This window comes from Megalops cyprinoides, chromosome 5 (genome assembly GCF_013368585.1).
Source record: "Megalops cyprinoides isolate fMegCyp1 chromosome 5, fMegCyp1.pri, whole genome shotgun sequence".
Lineage (NCBI taxonomy): Eukaryota > Metazoa > Chordata > Actinopteri > Elopiformes > Megalopidae > Megalops > Megalops cyprinoides.
Window position 1 is genome coordinate 33,748,054 of NC_050587.1, and position 19,704 is coordinate 33,767,757.

Below are 19,704 nucleotides of genomic sequence, written 5' to 3' on the forward strand. Positions count from 1 at the left end.
ACACGGATGTGTTTTAGCTGTGGCTTTGGCCAGATTCAGCTATGGTCTTCAGCTCTCCTCTCTCTCAAATATTAGTCATTGCTTTCTCACAGAACAGCTGGCAGAACAGGTACCTTAATCCCCATTGTACTACTGAAAAAACTGATCAAAAAGGGTCAAGACATGACGACAGAGCAGAGAGGCAAGGGAGCACGGGAGACCGATCTGCGATAAACAGGAAACATTTGGAGGTGATCTTGCCTTTTGTAGTCTAACCTCAATTTGTTTCAAGCATTTTATTTTTCTTAATTTGCAGCTGAAATTGTTCTTCAAATAGACTGAATGTAGTACCTTGAACGGCAAAATACATTTACAATTTCTTTACAGCTTGTTAAAATTTTTTTTTTTCTTTAAAATACTCTACCCAAACCATAAACAATCTAATCGTAGAGGTTTTATTAGTTATATAACTTTTTCTCGGTACACATTTACTATAATATTAGAAAACAGTGCAATATTACATCATGTACATATTGTATTTCATAGAAGTGGAAAATACGCCTTTTAACCTGAGCAAAATGTCCTTTAGCAAAACAGTAGGAAGTCACCCTGTTTGTTGATGGTAATCATACTGGCATTTGTTCACGCAGCTGGTGGAGTTGCCGTGGCAACCCCCGTTTGGGCCCCCCAGGATACTTCATGCACAAAAGATGACATTTGCTTTGAGAGGCTTACTGTGAAAAGTTCATAAACTTGGCCACCAGGTCAAGCTGCCTTTGCAGAGGACCTGTGAGTTTGGATTTGCACCTTGGTCATTAATATCAAAACGGAGCGTTACATAAATATTGTTTGCCACACTGAGTACCGAGCACTACCACATTACTACATTAACTGCACAGCGTACATACTATAACTCAGGCTTCATCAAATCAAGTCAACAAAAAAAACATATACAGCAGGATGTGGAGTGAAATGCCAGTCATGCCATTTCAACATCAGTTGTTATCCTAATAATTATCATGAAGAAAAATAAAATTAAGGAATGAGAACTGGAATAATGTAAACAGTAACAATCACGTTTCCTATGGAGCAGTATTCACTTTTGCCAGAGTCAAAATTATCTTCTTGACCGCAAAAAAAAAAAAGAGGAAAAAAAAGTATTTGCAGCTACAAGCATTTTGGCACCACTAGGCTGTAGCAAGCCACTTTTCACGAACTTTGCAGTCGACCTCTACACTGACCGCCTAAAAAAAAAAAAAAAAAACTTTAAAATATTTTGTAAATAAAAAAAAAAACCAAGAACATTTGTACTTGCAGGTTCCAGACCTTCAGACATCGACAATAAAAAAAAAAAAGAAAAGAAAAACAACTAACACAATTGCTCACGGCAAATCACAGAATAAGCGTTACACTTGCACTTGCAGAAATGAGGGTCATGCTAGCGTCTGACAGAGCTGGACCGAGAGGAGGTGGAAGCGGGAGCTCCTGGTCTTCAGAGCCGATGGGAGGAGTGTGTCTGGCGGGCGAGGAAGCCTCATTCCGGTGGAGTGCAAAACTGTCCGCATGTTGCGTGAGGAGTGGTCGCTGGGAGGGTGGGTGGGGGGGTGGGGGGGGGTCAGGGAGGAGGAGGAGGAGGGGCAAAGATCGTCACTTCTATCTCACGAGGGAGAATGGTAAGCAGTCACTGAAGACAGGCAGAGAGGGGGGGAGGGGCCAGGATGAGGAAACACAGACCTTAAGGAACCTAAGGAAGATGAAAACGTGGGCATTTTATTTTCAGGTGAGTGAGCCCGAAACCTTAGGAATGTCTTTAGATTTACCAACCATAACATCAACAGCAGTTACATTAGTTTGGATTTTACGGAGGTGTGATCACACTAAGGAGAGCCGTTGTGAAGGATTAAAGTAAATTTGTCCTGAAACTGTCCCAACACATTTTTCATTTAAATGGTTCTGTGCTTTGCCAAAACATGTTGTGACCACAGGAAGAGGAGCACAGAATCTGGTGGAGGTGAGAGTCAGCTCGGATACTTACCACACACAATCTCTGTACAGGTTATCCAGCTTTTGTGTCCACCAGCTGCATCTGGACATTAACGGGCATGGCTTCCCCCCCGTATCCGCCCTTCGACTGCATTTGGTTCTGAATTGAGTTCACCTGCACAGGAAACACATCCTGTATTAGCTCTATGGGAGGAGAATTTTTATGCCCCACAATAGATCTCATAGTGTTCATCTCAAAATGCCTCCTTTGCTAATGGTCCAACCAGCATTAGGTAGCTAGTTAGCACCCAAAACATGCAACATGACGGTGTCTTGTGTTTTGCTGTACACATAGATCAAAGTTCACTTCAACTCCCATAATGCAATGGTTCCCCTACAGACTCACAGAGTTCATGCCACTGAAGAGGTCTCCTGATCCTACGTGAGCTGTGTGAACGAAGTTTGTCGGCTCTCCGATCATACTTCGGTCGATACGCCTCCGTCGCTTCTGTTGGAGAGAGAGAGAGAGAGAGAGAGAGAGAGAGAAGTTTAAGAATCCTCAGAAAAAATACCTGATGAAAGACTGGGGGAACATAGTTAAATCAACCCGATCTAAATTTAAACACCTTTACCTGAACGCTCGTGCACATAAAAGTAAAACAACCAAGCCGCATTCAGAGGTACCGGGAGCCGCTCTCTAAACTATGCTCAGTAGTTGCCTTCAGCATTCTACTCTTCTACATATAAGCCTGTATCTGACACAAAAAATTCATTTTAAATTTTCTGGAAAATTTGGTAAGTAACCCCGCAGAAAGCCTTTGTTTGGACGACCCAAGCACATAGATAGCACGTAGACACAACGTAAGATTTAATAATAAAAAGCCTGGCACATCCAATCTAGTTCTTTCCCTGGATTTTCTTATTACCTAGAATCCATCCCCAGGTGCCCCTCAACAGATAGGCCACTTCCTGATGTTGAACAAGCAGCTATATATTACAGGAAAATAGCTCTGGGACAACAAAGCAAGCAGTCAAAACGGCAAAACAGCAGTGGTACAAGAGCCAGCTGGGGTTAAAGAGACATTAAATACGGGGCTATGGCTGCAAGGGGTGAAGTTTGGGACGGAATGCTGGCTCAGTCGGCCCCACAGCATGATGGATGCGGAAGGAGATGAATATGAGCATAGGCCTGGCCTTTTCATCCTTTAAGGCTGAAATACTGATGAAATTAAATGTCGAAGGAAACACGTTTGGTAGGTATTTGGTAGTGTGCTGCAAGTCTGTTACTCCTTGTGCAGACTACTGCCTGAGTCTTACTGAAGTAGTGCACTGTGGTTCCATGTGCACATGTGGTTCACTTGCCTCCAGACTTTTTTCATTAAAATACCTCAAAGCCTTTATCCTGAGATAACACCTGTGTGATGTGGACTGTTCCGTATGCAGGGTATTAAAACACAATGAGTTGAAATGTATAAGGAAATATATAGCCTACAGATCTACGTTCAATTTAAGTCACAAGATCAACATCATTTTTGAGGTGCAGGCCGCTAATACAGATAAAATGAAGGGCTTATCGCTCTTAATTTTTCACCATCCTGAACATGCCAGATAAATTAAGTTCTTGAGTTTGGGATTTGAATGGAACAAGAGCTCACGAACGGTTCTTTAATCTACACAATGGAATGCGTGCGCGCATTGTTGGGGACCCTTTGTTCTATTTAATGTAAACAAGCATTTTCCACTCACTGACAGTGTAAATAAACCCGGCTCTCAGAGACGGGCGAACGGAACTCTACACAATCAAAGGGGGACGTCAGGATGATTAAGCACACGAGCATAAATTTTATTATGTACAATAAATGTGCCAGTTTAATGGCTGAACAAGGAAACACACTCAGCCAACACACTCATGAGGGGGCGGAGCATTAAGAACAATGCCCTTTTGCTGAACATAGTGCATCTAAGGAGGAGGTCATTGTTTCCTGATTGTACATTGCATAATAACCAAATACAGTTTCCAAACTGTGGTGCTGACAAAGGGGACGGCCTAAAAGCCAAGTAATTATCCCTAGCAATATTAATGAACTGCAGCTCCAGTCAGCAATATTGCATGTACTGTACTGCATGCACATTGCAGTGGATACTACATACATTACTGTATTATTGTACTGAATCAAATCTGCTGCAACAACCGATACAGCTTATGCTGTATTACTACGTTTATAGATTTATATTTATATTTATATATTGTTACATTCTGTTTTAATAAGCACACAGTACTTGTTGGACAGGATGATCTGGTTTTAAGTCTCTTAAGTCTTCACCTACCAAGATTTACTACACTAAAAGATGATGGTTATATGAGTTAACCCTGATATTGACTAACACTGTCACTGCCATTTTGCCACAGAAGCATCTATCTGGAAGTGCTTTTAACATTTCATAACAATGGGTAATATTACTGAAATACAGAGCCAGTAGCCATTATATTACTACAGTTTTTACATCATAAACCATTTGTGCCAGGTATTCTCAGCAGTGAATATTGTATTATACAGTACTTTCCACCATTAATTGGAAGGTATGCATTTCTTGTTACTGGCGGTCGGACTGGATTGACTACAACTTAATTACAGGAATGACTGAGAGGCACTCCTTCAACCAACAGCATTAAGCATTCGTGACAGTCTTAAAACGCAGTCCATTCAGGGTAATCTACACACAGCCTGAAGATGCTGAAATGTCAAAGCTCTGGTCATACATCTACTCAGGCTCTCAAAAAACAGATCATCTTCTCGCTTATAAAAAAAGAGGATTTTAGAAATATTTGTCTAAAAACAAAATTTGCTCCTGTGGGTATTGGGACGCTTAGTGTTCTGGAACCCTGCCACAGCGCATTTTGGCGGAACCGTGCGGTCTTTTCGGGGGAAAACATGCAAATCCCGCTCAGAACCGGGAGGCCCTTCCAAAGGTCGGGAGCCAGTCAAGGGCACGGCGTCTTGGCGGGATTGGGGCGTAGGGATTCTTTTCACGCCGCAGTACAGAACATGTGTACGCAGTGAAACTTAAGCCTGTAATGATGGTTTCATTGTGGGGGGGGGGGGGGTGAGGTTGGGGGGCGTCCGATGTTCTGCCAACAAAAGCAATTTCTGGTGCTCTCTGCAAATAAACGGGACACCGAGAATCCGAAGTGGCCGTACTCAGGCGGTAGGAAGAGCTCATAACATGCTAAGCCCCCGCTGCTGTCCCGCCAGACAGCGCATGAGAACTCTGAGGCTGAGTCCGCGTGACTTCCTCATCAATGACCCTCCCCACTGCAGAGGGCTGGATTAGTGGCTTTCTATGGGGGGGACGTTAGCAACAGGTATGTAAAAGCGCTAAGCAATACAGAAAGAATGTGCAAGAACACATAAAAGCCTGTGTTTGTAGAGTGCAAAGCTGCCTGCAAAAAATTCAAAACACATCACATTTACATTGTTGTCATTTAGCAGACGGTCTTATCCAGAGTGATGTCCATAGGTTACAATTTATACATTATCCATTTATACAGCTGGATATTTACAGAGGCAAGTTCCTTGTCCGAGGGTGCAGCAGCAGTGCACCCATGGGGAATCGAACCAGCAACCTTTCAGTTACGAGTCCTGCTCCTTACCCCTAAGCTACACTGCCACCCCGGTATGTGCACTACTGCGCCCGTATGCAGTATTAAGTATCACTCAAAATCAAAATCCCCTCCTCTTTCACGTTCTGCAGAGACAACGTCGAGGAAGGAAATTACATACCAGGAGGAGAGAAAACAGCTGACATTTTAAAAGCTCTTGTCATGAATGCTCAAGGATATGTTCTCATTTAGATCAAATGACAGCGTGTGTGACAGGGTGACCACAAGCTAGAATGAGGCGCTAACGATAAAACAAACACTCTCACACTGAACCTCTGGTGAGAGCTCCGGGAATGCAACCCAACGTCCACCATGTGAAACTAAAACCCGCTCTGACATTTATGAGCCTACATCAAAGTTCTGATCCAGTTTGCTGCGCTTTCACAAAAACACACTGAGCTCAAAGACCAACTTTTCCTTTTAAGCCATAAGATTTTGTCTTTTAAGCCCTGTGTTTAGGAATTCAAAATGAACTATTTAACAGATGGGCAGACAACAGAAGAGGCACCTAATGTTTTATTCCAAAATGGTTACACAAAACATTCTCTGTAGAGAGCTCCCTTAATGTGACCAAACCTGAGCAATCATCTGGAACCAGTCTTTCCCTTCTGAGCTATTTAGATGAGGATAAAACCCCCCGCATATTCAAATGAAACTTCCCTCTTGACGGAATTCAGTTCCTTTACACAAGTGAATCAGCACATCACATTCAGAAAAGGGGGGGGGGCGCATCAGTGCGATGACATCGGTACATCCCCACAGAGATAAGGCCTGGCTCCGGTCCAGAGAGGCAGAGAGGGCTGGGAATGTCACATTGGGAATGTCCCAAACGCTGGAATGTACTCCGCGGTGTTCCTGCTTGTCATTATAAATCACGGTAACAAGATTCCAATGCCTCATTAATGCAATTTCAACTGGTCCTATACGAGTAAAGGGGAGGGGGGGGGTGCTTAGACAGTGGTCTCAAGTGCCTGTCAAATCAACAATACTGCAGAGACAGGAAAAGGTCAGGCCATTAAATGCATAATTGAAACCCAGTGTCAGACTGAGCCAGACCGCTCTCCCCCCCCCTCTCCCTCCCCCTCCCTCCCTTCCCCTCTCTCTCCCTCCCTCTTTCCCCCTCTCTCTGCATCCCTCTCTCCCTCCCTCCCACCTCTGCTCGCTCTCTCTCTCCCCGTCTGACCGATGGATGTGAACTGGTACCTAGTGGCATGGAATTAGACTACATCTGTTGTTTTCTACTACAGACGATATTTGCTTTCATAAATTGCTTGGGTATTTTAAATGTGAACAAACCCACTTTCATTCTGCGTGTGAACAGCTAAATACAAAAAAAAAATCAGTGTTATACAGCAGCTGCACACCTGCTCGGAGCAAGCGGGTAATTAATGCGAAAGGAGTGATGAACGGCGGTGCAGCTCATAGCTCATACGCGCAATTAAAATAGCTACCGGACCGTTAAGGATCACAGCAGCTTCTGTGGGAGAGCAGGATAGTAACACCCAGCTCGTTTCTCCCAGCTCTTTTCTGTGCAGTTCACAGGGCAACCCGCTGCTGCGGTGGCCTGCTTTCTCCAGCTCCAGCAGCCCCATCACTGCGAGAGATCAGAAAAGCTCGTAAGCCTTCTGTGATGCAGATTACATCACAGTCAGATGCAATAACATAGAAGCAGCATCCTCCTTCCTGCTTCTCAGAATTTTAAATGTGGCATGAAAGTGCTTCTGGTTATGGAAATTTTTACAGTAACTTACACTTTAATTGAAGCGCCATAGCTAGTCCAGTGTATTCTCCAAAACAGCTGAAGATCACAGAACACCTTGGCTGTATGAGGGAAATTAATAAGTGTTTTGCATCTGTGAATGTCAAATTTATGATCAATAATAACAGTAACAACAACAGCCACCATAATAATACTTTCTGATCTCTCCATGACAAAGCAGTTCAAACACTACATACCAGGCCACACTGCACAATTCAAACACATACACTTAATATTACAGGCTTCAAGCGTATGAAAAACAATTTTACACCCAATTATTAAAAAACAGAACAATTACTGTCGTAATGGATTCTTAATTATTTTATCGTCCCAATAAATGGTGAAATGCAGCACCATATGGTGGCTTGGGGGTCACAATTAATTAAATAATGGGGTGATCTCTCTTAATCATGCCAGCAATGACACGTCACGTCAAAGGGTGGTCCACATTCTTGCCTAATTCTTGTCTGTCCTGATTGATGATGGCACTTTGAGAAAGCTCACTGGGGTTATTTTACGTGTCAGGGCTTCTGTCAGCCATTTGACCGAAGGCTTCTGAGGAAAACGGTTCATTTTCAATTCAGAGTGTAGGCTGGTTGGAAATTCAGCAGATGTCTCCAAGCTGTGCGTCATCAAACTGTGTCGTGCTGCACTATCAAATGAGATTTAGATTTTCCCTGTATCTGTCTAAGTGTCATTAAGACAAGTGCATCGGGAGTGGATTTCAAAAGACAGAAGAAAAAAGACTTCCTTTTCGCTTTGAAGTGAAATCCTTTGTTAAGCTGAAAGCTTATATTTTACATATATAGCTAATTGCCACTGTGTGCCATTCAGTGACTTTGCTTGCAGGAGCTAAGGAACGTGTCTACTGAGCTCCACTGTTGTGTCAAAAAGGGGAGGGGGGTCTTCACCCCCACAGGGAAAAAAAAAGAAACAAAAGAATCCCCACAAAAATTATGTTTTGAAAATGTTTTTTTTTCTTTGAAAGACTTTATTTTTAATTCCTTTCAATCACAGATTGAAATTGCAATTCAGATTTATGGGCCTCTTACAAAATGAAAGCACTGTTGACTCTGACTAATTTGCTCCCATTTAGTTTCACTGTTTGATTGACCTGCTGATAAAGCTCAATGGGTCTTTATATTACGGGCAGAGGAGCTGAACAGAGGCTCAGCTCACAAGCAGCTCCAACGCTGTGTCTGTATCGAAACCCATTAGCAAACAAAACTGGACCCAAAATGTTTTTTTAATAGCAGTACAGAGGATGCGAATAGCACTGCAATTTACAGGATTAAGGCAATTAAAGGTAGGCAATTATCAGGAAAATGTATGTGAAAATAACAATCCTTATGTACTGTATAAATGAGCGTTTGCTAAATGCATGTAATGTAATGTAAATGCATGCATTCTGGGGACTGAAGTTCAGCAGTCTGCTTCTGAGAGATTAAAAATGCAGATCTTTTCCCCAATTTGCTTCTGCTTAATGTGGTGCTCATTCCACACGCAACTGAGCAATTTTAGGCTGTGGCTTTTGAATTCTTAAAAAATGCTTCTGGCATTGGGAGGGGGGAAGAGGAGGCAGTCAGATCCCTCACGTGGTCTTTCCTATCATTCATGTGGGGTCTGCACAATGCTAATTCATTTAGATGCCACACTCACTGGTAATCAGGAGTGCGGCGGCAGTCTGGGTAATTTGTGCTTATCTGGGACACCGTCACACAGACTCCTAGAACTCCAGCCTGAGGGGACTGCTGACCTAATTTCCACAGTTTCTCCTCTTCCGAAATTACACACGGAGCCCCGACCAGTGAGAAATCTAGGTGCAAGAGATGTGAGCGGACGTTTTAATTTTTAATAGTGCAAGCAAAACGGGAAGAAGCCAGGAGGAAGTCAATGTAAAAAAAAAAAAAAAAGTAGTGCATAAGATCCGTTACGGGCCAATAAAAAAAACACCCAAAGAGAACTGCAACAGAAAGGCGTGGTGTGTCTCACATGCCACAGAGGTCACATGACAAAGAAAAGGAAGCATTACAGGGGACACTTGAAAAGAACACGGAAATTCAGTGATGCTTTTTAATTGTTGTTTTCCTACAGGGAAACAGCAATTTCCTTCTAGAAAGATATAAGTTCTTTGGAGCTGCGAAGGAGCGGAGTTGCTGGTTTTAAGTTAAGAGAGGTTTAATATTTGCCAGTGTGAACAAATCACTCATAACCCTTACATATAATAACCCTTATGAGCCAATGCCTTGACAAAACCATGCTACTGTTTTATGGAGAAAAAAAAAACGCAAACAAAAAATACTCTGACGTCCAATGCTGTAACTCTCACGAAACTTTCATTCTTACCTCTCCCAGCACGTTAAACAACAGACCAACAAAGACCTCCAAGATCTAAAAGTTAGCCACTGCATCCACAAACATTTTGCACTGTAGATTAGAGAAATGCTGAGAGAGCTCTGCAAGGCTGATTAACCTCTTATTTAACCTGATGTGCTGGTGAAGACAATTAGGGCTAATGTGCTCACACATGAAAGGGGGGGAGGGAGGGAGAGGGTCGTTACATAACAAATGCACAAATCTTTCATTGTTAGCGACCATCTGGGTTTATGCACTAACCCAAGTCTTAGCAACTCAAGCCTGTGAGCTGCTTACAGTATTCGCCTTGCTAAAGCCTTTTGCCATGAAGTGTACCGGCATGTCAGCCATTCATTCCTACTCCCACAGGTGAAAGGTCGACAGAACAAGATCAAACAGAAGTTTAACAACAGAAATGATTCTCCGGGTCAGTTTCGGCTGAAAGCACTGCGGCCGTTGAAGTGCAAGATCTTTTTTTTTTTCCTGTGTTAATGCCTTAGGCAAATGATCTACAATCCTCCCCATTCTTGACCTGTCTTTTTCCATTGACTGGTTACATAAGCTGGTGAATGGATGTCACGGAACAGCCACACAGTCCTCTGGCTCTCATTCCAAATCGATGCTTCTAGATCGTTTATTTGAAAAATTTAATTCGCAGACAGCTGGGAGTTTAACTAGTGTTGAAGTGACAATGCACTGTACTGTGGTACTTCAATGTATTTTTCCTCATACGTTCTGAGCTCCTTCAGTCAGCTAGGGATGATGCTGTTTAATGTGCCATTTAGAGTAATTAATACACAGCATATCTGTTCAATCAGCTTTAGTGGCAAGTAGCAGCTCTGGTCGACCCTTTCAGACTAACACATGGTATTCTTTGAACATTGCTGTGACTTTGTGCCAATGTGACAATGGCTTCTATTCTAACCGTCGAGCTTTGTCCTCAAAAAGAATTCAAGAAAGTCAAAAAAAAGAGAAGACTTAAAAACTTTAAAAGTATTTCCTTTTTTAGCTTGTTTCACAAGATTGGATTTGGCAGCTGTGAAATTACATAAAAAGAAGGCGGCAACATTTGCTTTAATTCTCCACTCGAAAATTAAGGACAAAATACAATGAGGTCAGATCGGGGCCAACAGAGGTCGACGTTGTGAGAATGTTACAGAAACGCTGTAAAAACATACTGCCGTGATGCTTCCTTTGCTCAGGCCCAGCAGAATAGGCCTGACCCCAGAGACCTCCACACCAGCTCTGAACAAAAGGGATTTTCTCATGTTGCTCCCCTCAAGCACTGACGAGAGGCCCTTCCAGGCCCCCTGCAGAGAGGCCATTGAAGTGTAACCCATAAAGACTGCAGACTGCCTTCTGTGACTCAGTACCTTCACTCGCAAGGCCAGACTCACACGTTACTGTTGACCCACAGGTTAATGCTGTGAAAATTATTTTCCCAAGTTAACTAGTCACCAGAGGCAACGTTTTTTTTTTTTTTTTCAGCAAGACGTGGGCTTTAAAGCCAGAAAGATTTTTTTCTTGATGTTGCACTTTGACTAACAGTGCTTTTGACTGTTTCTTTACATGCTTGGCCACTTCAAAAGACTACAGAGTGTAGACAGTGCATTCCTTCTGAACTGAGACACCACCATGCTTTTAAAAGTAAACCCCCCCCCCCCCACCCGAACTGGGACACTCACCGAATACACCAGTTACACTGTAAAAATGAGGAAGTGTTTGGTGGAGTGACTGCCCCATTCTACCTCAGGGGCCTGCATTCATAAAGAAGGACAGACACTGCAGACTTCATGTGCCATCAACATTTCTGCACAAAACATTAATTTTCCTGCGATTTCTTTCCTGAAATAAATCTCAATATTTATGTGCCCTTTGTGACATAAGGCATAAAGGTGGTATAAACAGTTTTGTACATTTCTGAGAAAAACATTAATTTTAGTGTGATTTCTTTCTTGAAATAAATCTCAATATTTATGTGCCCTTTGTGAGATAAGGTATAAAGGTGGTATAAACAGTACATTGTTTTGACCTGTCAAGGATCAGATATATATCACATACTGTATGTGTCTTATTTGTCTATATTACTTTCACACAATTGGTCTGACACCTAAAATTTCCAAGCAAAATACAAGTTCTTACAAAACAGAGAAGTATGGTGTTCTGTTGCATTCTTATAATACTTCCAATTATACGACACTGAAGCGTACTGATAAAGTATAACGTAATGTCTCAGGTGGGGGATGGGCAGACAGAGGGAGAAACCTCTGAAGAGCCGTCAGAGCGCCACAACAGCCAGAGCTGACAAGTGTTCCGGATTGTTCTCATGCTTTACCCATAAAAGGCTGGGGGAGACAAACTTCACCTCTTTCAGGATGCTAAATTCAGAGCCTGCTGGAGACGGGGGGGAGGCATGCATTGGCCGGGGGGGGGGGGTTGATGGTTTAGTGAGGCGGGTGGGAGGGGTGGAGGGGAGTGAGGGCTGAGGCTGTGGCTTCTCGGGGTCGGCCATCTCTCCCCGTCACGGTGACGGGGTGGGTCAGTTCGTGACGCCGCCACCAACGCCTCTGAGAGGGGTCTGCCGCAGGCGAGACCTTCGCTGTACCCTCTCACCGTTCGGAACGCCTGCTTCAGAAAACCAATTTTTTTCTTGACTGGTATTTTTAGCCGCTTGGACCGGGCTCGGCGGTGATGCTTTTCTTCCCTCCCGCCCTCGCTCCTCCGGAAGGTGCGGAGGCTGCACCAGACAAATTGAGGACGAATGTGTGGTGACAGCAGCCGCCCAACCCCCCCCCCCCCCCTCCCCGGGGACGCGCGTTGACACCGAGGCCTACGTTCTGACAGGCCTATTTGTCCGGCGCCGAGCGTAACTGAGAGTAGAGCCTGAAACAACAGAGCCACAGGAAGCCTCCTGCACGCATTCTGCTTTGTGCTGGATTTGCACACACTGTCAATATCAGGGATGAGCAGCTCATACCCTCGCGGGCCAGTGTCCTGCAGGCATTAGAGCCACTTCTCTTAGCAGCTGCTTAGAACATTATTGGCATTTAGCAGGCGCTTACAGGTTTTTTTTTTATACAGCTGGACATTTACTGAGGCAATTGTAGTTACCTTTCCCAAGGGTACAGGAGCAGTGCCCCTGGGGGGATTTGAACCAGCAGCCTTTCGGTTATGAGGTCTGCTCCTTAACCACTAAGCTACACTGCCGCCCTGCTCAGAAGCAGGACTTTCTACCTGCAAAATGACTTCGATTAAACAGTTATGAGCTGAGGCACAACGAGAATCTAGAGACTCTCCCTTTCACTGGGGCTGGAATAACCAACCTCTGGGGGACAGCCCCTGTGTCGCAGTGACGATGCTTCTGTTGAATGTTAATACTGAAAACACACCCCTCCCACAGGATGTTTCAGTGCTCTGAATTGTACTAGCTGCAGTTCAGGCATGATCAAGCTTTGAATCACACCAGGAAGCAAACTGTATGGTGTGTTCAAAACTGTGTTAATATCCTTCCACTGGACAGTAAAGACCCCCCCCCCCCAACAGTACTTCAACCCTAACAGCAGTCATACTTCAGTACAAGCAGGGACGGTTGATGTTTGTGACTCAAAGTGCCAGGGTGCATGTATGTGTTTTTCCTGAAGCCTGAATCTAAACACTCAAAGTCAGTCTTTACCAATGATATTCTATCAAACGTTACAAAATGTTTTGCCTACAGGACAAGATCAACTGTGTGAAAAATCTTTCGCTACACAATATTTACACACCTCTTGACCATATCTGACTATTTGTAGTATAGACAGGAGTGGGTGGGATTTTGAACTACAAGTCCCATGATCCACTGCAAGCCTAGACAGAAACAATCCAAGCACTCAAAGCCAGTCATTGTCATCTTATGTACACAGGATACAGCATGCCAATGTTCAGTGCTGTTGTTGAAAAATTGCTACCAAATAAATGATGGGGAGGAAGTGCGGGGAATGTGTGGGGCGGGGGTGGGGGCAAGGGCACGGGGAACTTACCGGCTGGGGCTGTTCCGCAATGCAGCAGTTGAAACACAACCAGAACTCGCTCATGGTGGATGCTCCCACGGCGTTTCCTGTGCAGGTCGTCCACAGGGCCAGAGGTGCACCGCTAAAAACTGAGAGCCTCAGATCCCTGAGGGAGCCGCTCCGGAGCACGGAGGGGGGGGGGGCGGGGCCGGTGGCAGCAGTGCTTTGGCCGAGGTGACGGGTGGCGGGCGGTGGTCACTCTCGACCTGGGGGGGGGGGGGACGGGGTAAGGGGGGGGATCAGACGGAGGTCCAGGGAGTCTCTTGGCAGGCTTCTCCAGGCGCAGTCGGTCTGACCCTACAGCGGGAGAAGGTAAACGAGGTCATTATTAACACGCAGCTGCAGTTTTAGGTCCATCACACGCGCAGTGGGTTCTAAGAATACATGCGGACAAGCGCGTTACGGATATCTGTCATCTTAATTAGGCAGCAAAACCGGCTGCAGGGATGTCAGTTCCCCCTTGGAGACACAGAGAATGAGAAGGGGGGAGAGAGAGAGAGAGAGAGAGAGAGAGAGAGAGAGAGAGAGAGAGGGAGAGAGAGAGAGAGAGAGAGAGAGAGAGAGAGAGAGAGAGAACACCTGTGTTGATATTCTTGTCATGTCTCTTTGAGGTGTCTGGTCGGGTGACAGCGACATTATTGTTTGTGACATTATTTAGCCAAAAATGTCCCATTGTAATCACTGTCTTGGAAAGAGGGGGACAGATTCTAGTACCTTCCAAAGTACAGTGACATGGTTTCTAGACTCTAGATTTCCTGTTTTATAAACTCTTATGAAGTTTTGCTCAGGACAGATTCTTAAGCAGGCATGCAAGACAAGCTTCCATTTACTCTGTATGGCTCTCATCACGGCAAGGACAATTACAACAGAAAAACAGTAACGGTGTGAAGAATGAACCCTGGGAGCACCTACCTCCCGCAGTAAACTGCTGTTTACGGTACCACGCACAGATAAGCAGTCTGTTATAATCACCGGTATAACGCCAAATTAATTACCACTAAAGCACCCTGCAATTACAACTCCTTCCTACTCCTTCAGTGGAGACTCCAGGCAGGCAGTCTCTGAAGGAAAACAAAGAGCTGCTTTAAAATTCCCAGAATGCACTGTAGCTGGCTAAGTGACTGCACACACAGAAGCCCTTATTCTCTCGTTCCTCTGCAGTGAAGGTTTCTGTTTTTTTATCGCGTTACCTCATGAAACAGCCCCACTGTTACAGGCAGCCCATCGACCACCTCCCTCCGAATTCAATTTGCGCTGAATGCAGGGCCTGTGATGGAGTCCGCGGAGTGCAAGCCGGTGTGCCACCCCCCCGTTCCCCCCCCCCATCAGGCCGCACGGCTCAGGTAAAAACGATCCGCTCAAGGACACCGCAGAAGGGCCCCGTCCGCGGGTTTGAACCAGCAAATCGTCAAATTATGCACCTGAAACCTCGATGATGACTGCTGCACAGATGGCCAAAACGACATCCCTGATGGGTCTCACTGATGCCAACATATTATACTGATGCCACAGCAGATGTCTTCCCAGGGAAAAAAATGAATAAACTGCCACTCATTTAAGTTTTTCATTTGAATTAATTAAGCATCTACTTTTAGACCGCAGAACTGGTAGGTGAACAGATTTGGTTTTGCATGCATAATTGTGTGGAAGGTTGTTGGAAAACAATTTTATACACTCATAGTGCACAAATCAAATAGCTAACAAATTTGCCAATATGAAAGCACATAGTAATTACTGGTGGTGAAAAGCTGGTGATTATTTTACAGATTGCTGTCCCGAAAATAAACCAATAAGGGCTCGTTTCAATCTTGTGACCCCGAACAACACTTTTCATTCATTTCATTTGCTGGCAGACCCTTGTGTAGGTTATGTACAAAAAGTAGGCTAACACTTCCTCTGAATTTGTTGAGTAAACATTAAAGCAGGACAACGGAGGCTGGCCCGCAGCTAACGTCACTAATGTTTCTTTACCAAACGCAGCTAATCAGCGGTTTCGCACGCGAGAAGACAAAGGCGCACTGTCACCCGAGAAGGCGCGTTGCGACTCTTTTACGACGCGCGAAAGCAAACGCCGGCGCTCAGGGCCGTCCCGCTGCCGCTCTGCGGACGGGGCCTTTGCTAATACCCAACACCTGGGAGAGCGTGTGGCCCGAGACGGGAAGTGCCGCTCTCAGACAAAACAGCGCACCGCAGGAAGTCAGGCGTGTGAGGAATGTGCGAGTCATTAATGTATGAGGAAGTGGGGCCCTCGGATTTTAACCATCGCTCCGACTCCAATCCCCACAGACTCAGTTCCTCTGTTTTGTCACAGCGATCCTCCCACCTCCGGTTGAATTCACCTAACATCTGATGCTGAGGGGTTCACCTTCGTCAAAGTATCGCCTTACCAATCAGCAACCCTCCCCCCCCCCCAAAAAAAAAAAAACACACTCCGATGCAACCCTAAAACAGGTGCAGTGGACACCTGCTCGATGTGAGTGCTGGCGGTGGACACAGCTGCGCATTCCATCACCGGCTTCCGGTATTCTATGGCAGTTTCTGTGACAGATGAGGTGTTCTGTTTGTCTACAGACGTCCACCTCTCCTACGTTTCGGGATGGCGCAGGACCTCGGGTACTCGCCCATGGCGCTGCGCTGGAACAGCGGGGTCGTAAAACCGACCTCCACACCAGCGCAGCAACATGGGTTCCCAAGAGACAAGGAACTGCAGGCCCGGCTTTTACACCTCTGGGGGCGAAAGTCAGGCCATGTTTATGAGGTTCCTATTGAACGTTCGCCTTGTTTCAAGGCCGTGGGAAAAACTGTCCGAGCCCCAGTAACACCTTTAGAGGTTAAATATCAGGAAGGGTTTCCACAGTTCCTGTCTAACAAGTGACTTCAGCAAAAATTTGTTTAAGCCCGACACCTCTGTGTTGAGACAATGACGCCTCTGTGTTGAAAAATCAGAATGTGTCTGATGCAAAATCTTGCAGCAGTCAGGTCTTTATTCTGTGGTTCTCATGTAACCATTTCACCTTCTACAGGATATTAGAAAAATGTGCCACAAAATATCAGATTGTTTTTTCTTTTTTCAAACCATATACATGACAACATTCAAAACATAGTGGTGTAGCATACCTTAAGTTTCAGGTAAACTATTACTTGTGCGCAAAAAGCTGCCTCAAAGAAACAGACTCAAACTAATGGAAAGAGAATTTTCATTACTCAGTTTAATTATGTTATGACTACGTTTTATATAAAACCTTCAAAGGATCTGCCAGCAACAATTCACCCAACATGCTGATAGCATCAGTATAGACAAGCAATAGGAAACCATAATGAGGGACTTTGTGCTTGAAAAAAATAACAAAGTAAAGCCTTCATTTCCTGAAGGGATTTCATTTTTGAAGGAGCAAATAAATACTACCCAGTTCATTTTTTTTTTCTCTACAGCAAATATGTGATTTTTCCTTCAGCGACATTTTTGGGAAATAAAAAAACATCACTGCTGAATTTTGGCAAAGCAAACCCAATGTTGCACACTATCCTTCTAATACATAAAATGCATTAATAACACACAGACAACAGAGGCAACATACTGTAGGTAATGACATCACTATCAGAGAAATTACCGATCAGCATTTAACACATACCATACCCTGACAGTAGGCTATGCATTCATCATTCTATGACTAGTACACCTGTCATATTAACTACAGAAAACAATTCATTAAACAAAAGGCAGAAAGGCGTTTCACAGTGGGGGAAAGAGTAACCCAAATCAAACCGCCTTGATACGGCTCTTGTTCCCACGCCTCTCTAACAGAATCCGGGTTCCGTGAGCAGCGTCATGGAGGCTTACATCACAGGCTCGTTAGCAGCCACCACACCCTTGTGGGTATTTAATGCTGTGTATTTTCCACTCCCAACAGCCTGTTCTGATTAATGAGGTCATCAAAGGGCCTTGTGAGGCAGTGATCGGGGAGCAGAATGCATAACCACAAGGTGTAAAGTTAAAACCCAAGGTGACACGTTGCTGTTGCAACCTGAACTGCTTCAGTAAACATACACCTATATAATTACATATGTGTGTACATAATACATATATGGATATGGATTCAATATATATGAATACAAATGGATAATATGATAAATGTCAGTAATGTAAGTAAGTCACTGTGCAGCAAGTTGTCTACTTAGGCATATAACAACAGTATAATAATGAGTAATAGTCTAGTCAGTGGTCACTGGGCCAAATGCATCAGCAACTGGAAAGGTATAAGAGTGATAAAAAAGAAAAAAAAAATAGCATCTCCCTCACTGGGGATGTGATAGCTGCCTTGGGCCACTCTTCGCTCCTGCAATGTGATAATGTGACTACATCCAGTTGACATTCAAGGATGAAGCTTTGGCTTGTTGTCCCCGCCAAAGGAGGTGGTCCCTGGAAAGCGCAGTCCTGGGGGGGGGGCACAAGCCACTCGTGACCCTGACAGCATCGGACCGAGGGCTCTTCGCAGCATGTCACACGCTGTGCTGTCCAGGGCCACGTGTCTCTGTCACTGCCCTGTGTGCTCACGCAGCTGATGTAACCGAGGGCTTCCCTAGCCAGCTGGTGCTTACTGTGGAAAAAATGTCTGTCTAATGGTTTGAATAGAGTGAACACACCTGACATGAAAATTCTCACCGTCTGAGTTAGGGCTGGGTGGTATATCAACTTTTTAAGGTATATCGATATATTTTCAAACAAGATATAGGAAGAGACAATACCGTTCATATCGATATAGTTTGATGTTGCGTTACGTAACCCGTTTCTTCCATAAAGCCATGCCAGTGTTCGCATCTCTCCTCTCTCACACTATCCGCGCAACCCCGCCCCCACTCTCCCTCTGCGTGCAAACCCCGCCCCCACTCTCCCTCTGCGTCTGCGTGCAAACCCCGCCCCCACTCTCCCTCTGCGTCTGCGTGCAAACTCCGCCCCCACTCTCCCTCTGCGTGCAAACTCCGCCCCCACTCTCCCTCTGCGTCTGCGTGCAAACCCCGCCCCCACTCTCCCTCTGCGTCTGCGTGCAAACTCCGCCCCCACTCTCCCTCTGCGTGCAAACTCCGCCCCCACTCTCCCTCTGCGTCTGCGCGCAAACCCCGCCCCCACTATCAATATGCCTTGATTGATGTCCTCTAAAACTCGGAAACGTCAGAGTGAAACGTACAGAGCATGCCTTTACGTTCTACTTTACCAATGTAGTGTGTTTTCTCTCAACCGTCCTTTCAATCAACATTTATTGCAGATAGACTGATGACAACAGTGCTGCTCTGAATTTGTTCATTGTTGTTTAGGACAGCAAGGGTTTGCAAACAGATTTCAGTATCAAATCGTATCAGATCGCAGTGCACCTATTCGTGTTTCACTGAATAATTCCTGAGAAACCGAAACCATTCACTGTATCATATTGAAGCTCGTGTATCAATGGGCTGTGCTCGGCCACAATGAAGCAAATGGTTTGCTCACCTATCACGTCTCTCTAAATCCGCAAATTTAAAACTTGAGATGAGCATTTAAATCAAAAGTACACACAGCAGGGGTGGGGGTGAGACTCGAATTCACTGCCATACTTGCACGGTACAAAGCTGCAGTTGTGACGGCCATGCTGTGTCGTTGTGAGACACAGTTTCTCAGCTGAAAACACGTCACCACGGCCTCACCAGCCCACAATACAAACCCTTCAGATCTCAATGGGAGGACCACATAACAAACAGACTTGGGCACCTTCAAGTAAACCCTAATGACGGAGACTGTCTGCATGTTCGAGCTGAGAGTGAATCATCTCCAGATATCTAAAGGTCATCGCAAATGCAGAGATTTAAATTCCTTTCTTGGGGCTTTGGTGATTCAGAGCTGTGGAGTGGGGTTGGGGGTCTACCCTTACTTAAATGTGACTTTT

At 44.9% G+C, this 19,704-nt stretch overlaps 1 protein-coding gene across 2 annotated transcripts; it reads right to left on the reverse strand.

Moving 5' to 3' along the window:
* Positions 1–1,231: 1,231 nt before the first annotated feature.
* cdc42se2 (CDC42 small effector 2) lies at positions 1,232–13,954 on the reverse strand. Of its 2 annotated transcripts, none has more exons than XM_036529857.1 (4): positions 13,757–13,954; positions 2,369–2,470; positions 2,015–2,137; positions 1,232–1,563 (listed from the first exon to the last, which is right to left on the reverse strand). In XM_036529857.1, exons 1-3 carry the CDS (start codon positions 13,808–13,810, stop codon positions 2,036–2,038), a joined length of 258 nt encoding a protein of 85 aa, XP_036385750.1. In that variant the 5' UTR covers positions 13,811–13,954; the 3' UTR covers positions 1,232–1,563; positions 2,015–2,035. The 2 variants fall into 2 exon arrangements, with proteins under 2 accessions (XP_036385750.1, XP_036385749.1); XM_036529856.1 differs by lacking the exon at positions 1,232–1,563 and adding an exon at positions 1,594–1,723.
* Positions 13,955–19,704: the final 5,750 nt, after the last annotated feature.

Coding starts and splice junctions, on each gene's coding strand:
- cdc42se2 (XM_036529857.1), bottom strand. CDS start 13,810: ATGAGCGAGTTCTGGTTGTGTTTCAACTGCTGCATTGCGGAACAGCCC. Junction 2,471..13,756: donor TTGCGGAACAGCCCCAGCCG/GTAAGTTCCCCG, acceptor TCTCTCCAACAG/AAGCGACGGAGGCGTATCGA. Junction 2,138..2,368: donor TCTTCAGTGGCATGAACTCT/GTGAGTCTGTAG, acceptor TTTCCTGTGCAG/GTGAACTCAATTCAGAACCA.